This window comes from Microtus ochrogaster, chromosome 5 (genome assembly GCF_000317375.1).
Source record: "Microtus ochrogaster isolate Prairie Vole_2 chromosome 5, MicOch1.0, whole genome shotgun sequence".
Taxonomy (NCBI): domain Eukaryota; kingdom Metazoa; phylum Chordata; class Mammalia; order Rodentia; family Cricetidae; genus Microtus; species Microtus ochrogaster.
This window is the reverse complement of record NC_022012.1, coordinates 66,821,346-66,833,614: the sequence shown is the minus strand read 5'-3', so window position 1 is coordinate 66,833,614 and position 12,269 is coordinate 66,821,346. Positions and strand designations below refer to the sequence as shown.

The 12,269-nt window shown below is 43.6% G+C and overlaps 1 protein-coding gene across 3 annotated transcripts in view; it reads left to right on the top strand.

Annotated features, from left to right (window-relative positions):
- Positions 1–12,269, top strand: part of Nedd4 (neural precursor cell expressed, developmentally down-regulated 4, E3 ubiquitin protein ligase) — a 97,682-nt gene that overhangs the window by 25,949 nt on the left and 59,464 nt on the right. For 2 of the 3 annotated variants that reach the window (XM_013346391.2, XM_013346392.2), the window contains exon 6: positions 1,485–1,538. In XM_013346391.2, coding sequence (XP_013201845.1) covers positions 1,485–1,538 — 54 coding nt within the window. Of the gene's footprint in view, positions 1–1,484; positions 1,539–9,408; positions 11,002–12,269 lie in introns of those variants that run through there. The other variant, XM_026779290.1, reaches the window with a different exon arrangement.

Genomic DNA, 12,269 nt, shown 5'->3' with positions numbered 1-12,269 from the left:
TTCTTTTATTATTTTACTTACGTGTATGTGGGTGAGCCTGTGTACGTTCGTTGTACCATGCAGGAGCCTGCAAGGCCAGAAGAGGGTGTTGTATCCTTGGAACTGGAGTTATGGCAGTTGTAAGTTGCCACGTGTATGCCGGAAAGTGAACTGGAATCCTCTGGCAGAGCATCGAGTGCTCTCAACCACGGAACCACTTTCCAGCCCCTAACAGCTATGATTTCTGATGATCTAATCATACTTAGCAGTTATAAAATGAAAAGCTTCACATTGCTTCTGTATATAAAGTGCATATACATTCAGAGATTACATTTTACAGTTTTGATTGCTGTTTATATTTTGTGTATCCTGAGCTGACTACCTTCCTGAAATCAGATACAAAGAGATCTCAAGTCATGGTGTGTGTGCATGTGCGCATGTGCGTGCATGCGTGCGTGCGTGCGTGTGTGTGTGTGTGTGTGTGTGTGTGTGTACGTGTGTATGTGCAGCCGTGTGACCATCCAGAGGTAAGGATATTACATGAAATGCTCTCTCATTTGTAGAAGGGGCCCCCTTCATTTTTAACATTTCGTTCTTTGACTGATGTGATTGTTATGTTTGTCAACTTAATAAAACGTAAAGTCTGCTGCACAGTGGTGGCACACACCTTTCTTTAATCCCAGCACTCGGGAGGCAGAGTCAGGAGGATCAACTGAGTTTGAGGCCAGACTGGCCTGTGGAGTGAGTTCTAGAATAGCCAAGGATTCACAGAGAAACTCTGTCTCTAAGCACCCTCCCCCCCCCCCAATACAATCTAAAGTCACTTGGAAAGGGTGTCTCAAAGAGAGATTATCTAGATTGGGCTGGCTTGTGGGCATGTTTGTGGGAGATTGTCTTGATGATTAATTGATTCAGGAAGATTCATCCCACTGTGAGTGTCATCGGTCCTATGAAGGGATCTTAGTCTGTGTAAGTAGAGTGTCCAGGACTTCATGCTTGTGTAACAAGTACTGTATCCACTGAACTCCTTCCTAAATACATTTTTTGTTTGCTTTTTGAGACAGAGTCTCACTGTGTAATCCTGGTTGGCCCGGGACTTACCTTGTATGCCAGGCCAGCCCATAACTCATAAAGATTTGTGTGCCTCTGCTCCAGAGTGTTGGGATTAGAGGTATACACCATCATGCCCTGCCTAAATATATTTTTATATAACATCACCTCTGGTTTATTTTAAAAAATAGTTTTGTTTATGTTTGATATTAAGTAGATTTAAACTATTGGAATATTTCAGCAAAAATGGAAGACATTAGCTTTGAAAAATTCTACATATTGTTGCAACAACAAAAGTGTTTGAACTCAGGAGACTGTGGGTGACTTGAGTCTGTGGACTATCTGTGTAATTTAAGTGCATAACTGGGTCACCAAGCTGCCACTTTTGAATATGTTTCTTGGCCTCTGGGGCTTGATGTTCGTGGTGTTAATGAAAGACTGTTTTTCTCACTTAGGTCCTTCCACAGCAGCACCGGCTTCTTTTCGAAGTGTTTGATGAAAATCGGTTGGTAAGTCGAGTCACGCCGCATGAGTGTGAAGGATGCGGGAGAGTGGTGGGGGAGGAGGGTTCGGGAGCCTGTGAATGGAGAGACGGAAGGGCTGCTTATGGAGGTGCAGTGTTTTTCTCTCCTCTTTCCTGGAGTTGATCCTACCATTCCATTCTGTTCCTAAGCTGCTCTCTTGGCTGTCTAGACGGTAAAGTTTCCCTGAAAGCCTGTGGCAGAAATGGAGAGGGGGAAGCCCCTCTTCTGTTTTCCATGCCTCGTCTGCTGACTCCTACACTCTCTGCAGTTGTATATCTATGCAGTGTTACAGTGCTCTCCTCCTACCTCCCTGTGTGTGAGTGTGTGTCCCCGCCAGTTTCAGTGGAGGTCAGAGAACAACCTCCGAAGTCAGTCCTTAGGGGCCACACAACTTTTTTATTTTGAGACAGGGTCCTGTTGGCTTGGAGCTTTGCTAGGTAGACAAGACTAGCTATACTTCTGAGTGTCCTGGAACTTGCCCAGTTCCACCTCCTATCTTCCAGTGCTGGATCTATAAGTGTGCACCACTACACCCATCCTTTTATACAGGCACTGGGACTAAAACGCAGCTCCGATGGTAGCTTTTCTGGAGTTTACCTGTTGTAAGAAGGCTGCTTGTCAGCCCTGAAATAACCACACAGAAACTATATTATTTACAAGATTAGCTCTAACTTCTTATTGGCTAACTCTTACATCTTAATTTAACCCATTTCTAGTAATCTGTGTCTCGCCAGGTGACTGGCTTACTGGCTAAAGTTCCAGCGTCTGTGTCCAGTGGGGCTACATGTCTCCACTCTGACTCCGCCCTAAGTATCCCTGGCTGTCCTGGAACTCACTCTGTAGATTAGGCGAGCCATGAATTTGCAATGACTCTCCTATTTGTGCCTTCTAAGTGCTGGATTATAGGCCTGAATCTCCGTGCTTAGCCTGGTTTCATTTTTGTAAAATGATCACTCTGCCTCCTGCCTTCCAGAGAAAACATCTGGAAGCTCTGTAACTTTCCTCTTTTTCCCTCTTTAGGATGCCTTTTCAGACCTTCCCCCGGGTGGCTTACATTTATATTTTATACCTGTAAGGTCTGAACATGTGGATTGTGTTAGTTAGCTTTCTAGCTCATTGACAGAATATCTGAGAAAATCTACCAAAAGGAGGACAGGCTTATTCGGCTCATGCTTTTAGGGGTTTTAGTCCATGGGCTCTTAGGACTGCTTGGGGGTCTGTGATGAGAGGGAGCATCATGGGAGAAACGTCTGCTAGAACAGAACGGCTTGCTTTCGTGGGCGTGAGATGAGGGGTGGGGGCAGGGTTACTTTCCTAATGGAGTCCCTACCTCTGAACCCAGCTGTGAATGTGTAAATGAATCCATTGATAAGGTCAGTGCTCTTGTGATGCCCCCTCACATCCCAGCTCTGAGCACTGGTGCGCATGCGCCAGTCACATCCCAGGTTTGAACACTGGAGCAGATACTCGGGTCACATCCCGGCTCTGAACACTGGTGCAGAAGATCCATCTTTTGCACATGAGCTTTCGACACACTTCAAATACGAACCTTAACACACATAAAAGTAGGGTCAAGTAGTCAGTCTGTTTTGGTTATTATATAAACACCGAAAGAGGAATTAAATAATCTGACTCACTTTTTTAACTAACAAAGGACGTGAGAAATGGCATAGTGTTAAAAGAGCGGGCTGTAGAGTCATGAGAGCCAGAGTGTGGATCTCAGTACCGGGATAGCAGACCAGGGTCCTGCAGATGCTGTGCGGAGGCCAGTGCCCTACTCAGAGGGGAGTGGAGACAGGAGGATTGCTGCCGATGGCTGACTTCCAGTCTGCCAGCAAAGCCATGAGACCCGGACTAGGGAGGAGACTCTCCTTACAGGAATAAGTAGAGGGTGATAGAGGACATCGCTCTTCTGTGTGTATCTGCACATACATGTATCATTAACTCACATAGACACACGTATACAAATAAATAATTTTTAAACGAAACTGCTTTTTAAAAAATAAGCTATTGTTATATGGTTAACTTTTTTTTCTTTTCAAGAAATGAGAATTGAGTCTTGTTTCGATGTGTGTCCTTGTCACTGATTGATGGGCGTCCTTGGTGTCTTTTTGGCTCAGATCTGAGTGAGTCTCTAGGTTGGGGATTTGGGAGCTGAATTTCTGGTTACTTTGACATCACTGTTCTTTCCCTGCTGGTGTTCATGCTAAAGTGGCTCTGCCTGGTCCTTGGGTATGTACTACTTTATACTTGATTTAAGTTATTTGGATGTCGTCCATAAGGAAGGACAGTGCCTGGTTGTCTAGTCCTTCCTTCCAGGGACTGTCACAGGGTGTGACTGTTTCTTAAACACTTTGTGTTTGGTGCTCTACTGTGTGCCGTGCAGAGCTGGGAGGAGAAACTGCCTTTGGTATTAGTGATTAAACACTTCTAGGTGATAAATGTGGCACGTAAAACTTTAGCACTTTAAAAAATGTTTTTATTCTTTTAATTATGTGCGTTTGTACAGCTGTGTGCAGTGCCCTCAGGGCAGAAGAAGGCATTAGATCCCCTGAGGCAGGAGTTACAGTCAGCTGTGAGCTGCCCAGCATGGGTGCTGGGAACTGAACTCTGGTTCTCTGCAAAAGCAGTGTACAGTCTTAAATGGTGCATTATCTCTCCGGCCAGCTCCAAATAATTAATAAATTTAAGGTAAGGGGCCCGAGAGTTGGCTCAGAGGTTAAGAGCACTGGCTGTTCTTCCAGAGGTCCTGAATTCAATTCCCAGCAACCACATGGTGGCTCACAACCATCTGTAATGAGATCTGGTGCCCTCTTGTGGGCTGAACACTGTATACATAATACATACATAATATACATAATAAATCTTTTAAAAATTGAAGGTAAAACCAAAGCCATGTATTAATGAGGATGAAATGGATCCACTCCAAGAACTCTAGAGTACCGTTAGAGTCTTGGCCCTGATTGGCACATTAGTGGTAACCCCAGACAAATCAGAGAGTGTTCCCTTTGGAAAATTAAGATCCAGAAACAGGATATGGAAGTGCATGCCTGTCATCCCAACCTTGGGGAAGCAGAGGCAGCAGGATACAAATTTCAAGATTATCCTTAGCTACATAAGGAGCCATGGAGCGAGCTTGGGCCCATAGGAGATCCTGCCTCCAAAAAAATCAAAATTTCAGAATTAATTATTTAAAATAAAAATGCAGATGTCAGTATTTGCCCTGCCTGTCTCACATAAGATAATGGCTCTAAAAACACTCAGAAAAAAATCTCCCTTTCCCCCTAGACAAGATCTCGCTATATAGCTTTCGCTGTCTTGGAAGTCATTATGTAAGCCAGACTAGCCTCGAACTCACAGACATCTGCCTGTCTCTGCCTCCCCAACAAGTGTTGGGATTAAAGACATGTATTAATAGTCCCAGTTGTTGCAGTTTAATTTAACTTACTGAGACAGGGTTTCACGTATCTATCCCAGGCTGACTTCAGACTCCTTTGGTATCTGAGGGTGATCTTAAACTTCTACTCCTCCAGTCTCCACCTTCCCAGCGCTGGGATTATAGGTGGCATTTGTGGAGTTGCAGATCAAATTCTGGTCTTCTAGCATGTTTCACAAGCAATCCACCAGCTGAGTTTCATCCCCAGCCTCAGAAATTTCTTCACGAAAGAAAGTACAGATTTAAAATGTCATTTAACATTTAGCATGGTACCTGCTTTTGTGTTGTATGTCTGTGGTGTCGATCCTCATGTGTGCTGGAAATAGATATTTCTCCAGAAGTGAATGTGAGCATCTGTCAGGGCCAGGAAAAAACTAGAGTTGTGCTGAGCACCACCCCCTCCTCAGCACACAACTGAAGCCCAGATGTCACCTACAGTGCGGTGGGAGCCATAACCACCAGGCTGGGCATCCAGCAACGGACCTCCACCACTGTAAACGTCAGTCATACATGACACTTGCTTTTGAGAAAAAATAGGGCTACATTCATATATATATGAATGTATATAGCTGGTTTTAAGGCTTGGGGTGATGGTGGTCATGGCGGTTCATGTTCTTAGTTACATCTGGAGGGGCGATATGCCTTCAGGATGATGTGCCTGAAGACAACGCAAGAAACAAAAATAAGACAGTGCGCCGGAACCTGTGTGTCAGCAGTCTCAAAAGCACACCTGCACTAAGACCTTAGTGGTTATTCTCACTGAGGTCTGAGAGAGGGGGAGATTTTGAGGGACTAGTTTACAGGCTTGTACAAACTGACTAGGGGAGCTGAATGTAGATAGAATTTTTCTATTGAAGGCAGAAGTAGATCCTTTTGGAGGCTGGAGAAACGGCTTAATGGTTTGGAGTAGATGCAGAGAGGATCTGAGTTCAGCTCTTAGCACCCATGTCAGGCAACACACAACTGCCTGTCCCTCCAGCTCCAGGGGACTCTTAGGCCTCTGAGGATACTCCACTTACATTCATATGCACAAACACGCACACACACATGCCGAATTTAAAATATTAAAAATAAGTCTTTAAAAACACAAACAAGCCAGCTACTGCTGGCACAAGCCTTTAATTCAGCACTCGGAAGGCAGAGGCTGGTGGATCTCTGTGAGTTCAAGGACAGCCTGGTCTAAAGAGTGAATTTCAGGACAGCCAGGGCTACACAGAGAAACCCTGTCTCCATAAACAAAAACAAAACAAAACAAAAAGATTAAAAACAAACAAACAAAATTGCCTCTTTGAGAAACCTGCCTTCTGTGTTGAGGCCTTCAGCTGATGGATAAGGCTCGCTCACACTGGAAGGCCATCTGCTTTACTAAAAGGCTGCTGGTCTTCAACTGCACATCTTCAGCAGTGTGTAGACTGGAATTTAACCAAACAGCCAAGTGTCAGAATGTGGTCAAAGGATAGGTACCGCTACTTGCCATAGTAGATCCCAGTCCTCAAGGTTCATCTACAGTTAGCGTCACCTCGCTAGTGCCCGTCCACACAGCCTACATGATAACTTCATTCTATGTGGAAATAATCAGTGGCGGGGCCAGCCTCGGCACTGCCCACCTGTCAGTGACCAAACAGCTCCAAGTGAGGATCCGAGCTCCAGACCTCAGGCACCGTCCATTTCTTTCCAAACTGGATTTTGACAGGACAAGCTCAGGGTCCTCCCAGATGAGGCTGCCAGCACATCCTGTTCCCTGGCTTGAGGTCAGAGTTGACACTGGCTCGTCTAACTGTGCTGTGTGGCTCCCTCTGCTTTAGACCTGAGCTCACGATGCAGGCTATTCAGCATTTTGGGATTTCAACACATGACTGTCTCCCCGACTCTTCTTTGGCTAACTTCTCTCTGGATTTGTCACGTGTCAGTTATTCATTGCTTCTCATCTGCCTGTAGAGCTTTAGAAGTTGCAGCTGGGTTGTCTTTTTGTTGTTGAGACAACATCTCATGTAGCCCAAGCTGTCCTCAAACTAACCATGTACTGGAGGAGGATCTTGAACTCCTCATCCTTCTCTCTCCACTTCCTGAGGGCTGGGATTACTTTGTTTGCCACCATACCAGGTTTATAGGGCACTAGGAATTGCATCTCGGGCTTCACGCATGTTAGATAAGCACTCTACCAACTGAGGCTTGGATCAACATAAACAAACAAAAACCCACCAAAGTAAAAGAGAAAAAAACGGGTATTCAAGGTGGCTACCGTGACAGTATCTACCCATCACCCTCCACCCCAGCTGGAGTAACTTGGTTGCCTGTTTTACTCTCAATAGGATCAGAAGGGGCAGGGGGAGCCTGGTTATGATCCTCACAGTCTAGAAGCTCAAGATCTCATTGCTAAGTTGTTTGTCAAGGAGAAAACATCTGGAATTGTTTTATATTAATAATCAGACTTTTTTCTCGATAACTGTCCCGAGGCCTGTGTACTTCGATCGTACTAATTATCCAATTACAAGTGACCCATTTAAGATGGCAAACTCCTAATTTAATCCAAAAAAGAAAGTTAGAAGGAAGAAGCAAGGTTAGGACTTTTCCTTTGTTACAGAAAGAGTAATAATAAAGGAGTATTTAATGAAGTCTGTAAGGCATAATGGCTTGTATTAAACTACAGCATAATTATCGTCTTATTAAACTATTATGCACCTTCTAAAGTGTGGTGTGTTATTCCAGTCAAATAAAATTTAACAAATTCTAGTTTGTTATGTCTTAACTGGTTAAAAATACTCTTAGAAAATTTGGATTAAAAACAGATCTAACTTAAGCAGTTTTCTTTTTCAAACAAAGTATGAGTATATGTTTTACATATTTGCTTTTACTTAGGGAAAAAAACTTACTTAGAAAAATACAACTTGGGTGTAGTACCATGTGGTGTAAACAACAGAACCATTTTCCTTTTACTTTTCCTATGAATGAGCCAGTATATATTTATTGCTGGAGTTCTTGCTATAAAATTCAGGTAAGGGGTTTAAATATACCCTAGAGTATTATTTAAAAATAAATTTGTTTCTTTCAAATAGAATACCAACCTTGGTCTCTGACATTTGGGAGAGAGATTAAAATATTCAGCTTTTATTGCCGAGTAAGCTGAAAATACAGTAAAGGTTATGTAAACACAGATCAGAAATATATATCTATATATACACAGAATCACAACCTCTGGAGGACAGGCCATCTACTGTTCGCTGCTGTGAGAGTTTTATCAGCACTTGTAATTCTACCTCAAAGGCAGTACTAGCAGCAGGCAAAAATGTAAACAAGTGCCCGCTTTGTTTATGTAATGAAATATGTGGCGTGGTTTGTATTTCTTTATAGGTATCTAACAGCTGCATGGCTTGTTTCAAAGCACCGGTAGGGGCCAGCAGAGAACTCCTTCAGAACAGAGTTGGCATTGAGATATGTTTATTTGACGTGTTAACTCCTCTTTAGACTTCTTTACCACAACACTCTCTCTTTAAGTGAATGAATTGCACACAGAGGAATAAAATATCCAATGTGTTCAAACTATATTGGGGTATAGCTTTTCTGTCTAATCTGCATATATTTTTAATGGAATGTTTGCCTAGGCCATTTCTTGGCAGGATTTTAATAGTCAAAATATAAACGGCATCATTTAAAGACTGTACTACTTGGCTGCAAAATCCTTAAAATTACAGGACAAAATGGTTGGTGACAGCTTCTCTTTGGCCTTTTTTTTTTTTAATTTCCCCCTTGAGGAGGTTGTTCAGTGTTTATGGCAGTGTTACGAGGCTCATTTTGTAGTTCAGCCTGTCAACTTTCACTTTCATAATTGTGTTTTGCTAAAATATTTATCTGTTTAATTTAAAACTAAGGTTCCTCCTCCCAAAGTTTTCATATTTCCAAATGTATTTAACTGTTTGCACTTACTCTTTAAAAAAAATACAGTTCATATTCCCAGCATTAACTAACCTGACTAAATCCCTCAGTATGGCTACTATTTGGAAATTCAATCTTCAATTTGATACTCAATCACACGGGTTTTATTCCTACCCACTTCCTGTAATCCTATACCTTTGGGTGAAAATATTAGTGGTCAGGATCGCTGGGGAAAGCACAGGCACTGAGATTTCTGGAGTTAAATGTTCGTTTTGTAGGGCTGGGGTGAAAAACACGGTTTCAAGTTGAAATGCAAGAAGCTTGTTGTTCTTGCGTTACTCATTCATGCAAATTGGCGAAGGTATAATTGAAACAAGGTTGGCTGTGTTTGAGTCAGGGCTGCAGCTGAGCTCAGCTTAAAGGTCGCTGGAAATCAAGTGCTTTGTCAGTGAAGGCGTTCTGACTACGGGCGATTCTAGACACTTGGGAAATGTCAGTGCCCGGCATGGGTCGTCCTTTTCTATGAAATCGGGTATCTCACGTTGTCCTAAGGTTCAAGACGCCTCCTGACCAGCTTTTCTCACGCCACCGATGGTTTTTCCTCTGGGTGCAGCACAGCTGCTGCTAACACGTCTACAGACAGAGATCTTTGTTTTGACTCTCAGCCCTGAACATGCTTGGAAATGAGAACAAATGGCACAGAGTTTACGATTGCACTTCGCAGCCAGGAGAAGCAAGACTTACCCACTGTCGGAGCCCTCCGGAGATGACCTGGAGAGACCGCCCCGAATCTCAGTGGCCAGCGTCGTTCAAATGAGGCTGACCCCCAGACAGACACCACTGGCTCCGTGGATAGAGCAAAGATCCTCTGAAAGCAGTGGCAAAAAAAGCAGCTGCCTGCAGATCTCGCTGCAGCCCAGGTACGGAGGGGATCTTCCATCCAGCACTGCCGTGGCCGACAGGGATGACGCTTCCTTTACCTGTGTTTTGAAGGATGGTATTTGCAGCAGCACCGGGGTTCATGGGGAACTGCCCAGTGCCAGTGATGGCAGCCTCTTAGGTGCTTCTGCTGTGTGCAGCGGCAGCATCAGTCACTTCTCAGCCAGCGACAGTGGGTCTTACAGCAGCAGTGGCAGTGACTGTGGGTCGTGTGCAAGCATCACAAGTGGAGGCTCCTACACCAGCAGTGTTGTCAGTGACAGTAGCGGTTATGAGACCTTTTTTAGTGGAAATTTACCTTCCGACAGCACCTCCAACAGCAGTGTGCCAGTCAGCTCTATTCCCCGTGAAGTTCTGTGCAGAAGTCCCAGTGGCCTTCCCTTCACCCAGGAGGACCTGGATCATGGAGCAGAGATTATGAAACTGCCGGTGAGCAGGAATCCAAAAGTCCCACTGAAACGCTGCACGTCCTTGGTCATTTTCCCCAGGAGTCCTTCAAACACCCCGCCAGCATCCCCGACAAACAGGGGTGCCTACCAGACCTCACACCAGTTGGTTGTATCTCCTACTGAAACTGCACATCAAGAAGATGGCACTGGCACCAAAGGCTTTCTGTCGACAGCTGTCAATGGGGTTCGATTGTCTAAAATGGTCTGTACTCCTGGAGAAGCCAGAGATGTACGGCCTCTCCACATCAAGAGCTCACTGCAAAATAAAATTGTCATTTCGAACAATAGGCCCAAACAGACTGTGTGTGAGAAGCTGCCTGAGGGATTTTCCTGTGTGTCGGTGCACTGGACCCAGCAAAAAACAACCGTGTCAGGCTGTGAAAACTCACGTGGTGGCTGCATATCTGAGCAGTCAGAGCTCCAGCTCCAGCCCGATCCAGACCATGCCATACTCACGCAGAGGGCATCCCCTTGCTCACCAGCCACACCAGACGTGGATTGCCATAGAAATAGCCGTGGAGAGTTGGAAAGACCAAATGCACAGATAAGCAAAAGCCATGCTGCCTTACAAAGAAGTGTTTCACTGGGAGGGACGTACCCGAATGTTTCCTGTCTGTCCAGCCTGAAGCACAATTGTTCCAAGGGGGGACCATCTCAGTTACTCATAAAGTTTGCGTCTGGGAATGACGGTAAAGTTGATAGTTTGTGGAGAAAAGGACACTCGGCAAACGAGCTGTCTGGCAAGGTAAGTGTCTTTCGGTCTTGCTAAACACTGATTTCGTTCATGTGAATTACTGAAACTGTTGGTTATAACTGGTTATAACAGTGTCTGTTCTTACCTTCTGGCCCTTATCATGGGAGTATGTGGAAAAGTATCAACTTTCTATTTGTAAATCTGAAGAACTCTCTGTCGTTTTCCACTCTTTTTTTTTTTTTAAACCAGTGGTTAGACTACTAAAAAAATACCTTTCCTTGCTGATTTAAATCATGAAATTCTTCTAGAACTGGCTGGGTCTTATAACACTCGATTCTGGTGTGGTTTTTTTTTCATGCACGGCCCCATGTGCTCTTCCAACCTTAAGAAATAGCCATTTCCTTCTCTCCCCTCCATAATCATTGTGAAATAAAGCCACGATAGAGTTCCTTCAAAAAAATGTAAGCCCCAAACACAAAAATGTGACTGCCTGCTTATACACGAACGCAGAAGAAATAAATGCCTTTAAAATGTATGTATTTGTGAGATCAATGATAAAAAGTCTGTTATACTGCGTGTTTTAGAAGAGGAAAAATAACAGGGCTTTGCGTTTATATATACCCTAACCACAGGAGCGTTTTCCACCCTGGTTTTTTTGAGTTCCCGGCTAGTGCCACCTCCCAAATGTAACTCACTTTCAACACTATTGATTCCTAAGTTTTATGAGTTTGAATTGGTTTAAACTTACTAGGTCATTCCTATAATTTCCTATTTACTACACTAGTTTGTTGTTTTGACAGTGTTGCTTTATTTTATTAGTAATTTAACAGATCGGAGCCAGATTGGCTCTCTATGTAACTTGGCCTTTCCAAAGCATTTAAAGTGTTTTGAACTAAAGTTGCCTTTAAAATTTCTGTATTTGGAAGGTCTTGCTAAATTCCATGAAATTTAATTGTTTTTTCTGACTACATTAACTCTAGATTAACAGACAGCACATAGGTTTTTTTTTTTTTAATTCTTTTTTATTTATTTATTTTTTGAAGGTGGGGGACAACCCCTTATCTGTTTTCCTAATACCCAATATCTATATTAAATGTTGGGGGGAATTCAGATAACTACTAGACAAGTAGAGTTAGAGAATTAGGTAATTGGTTTTTCTCTTTGGAAATCTGTTAAGTCCAATCACTGTTCCCAAGGTTAAGCTCTGCAGCTACTTTACTGTGGTAAAGAGGGGTTACATTCCAAATTCTGACCTGTGTTACAGATTCTTCTAAAGCAGTTTTTAGGGCATTACAGTCAGTTTGATTCCCCACCACCACACCAAA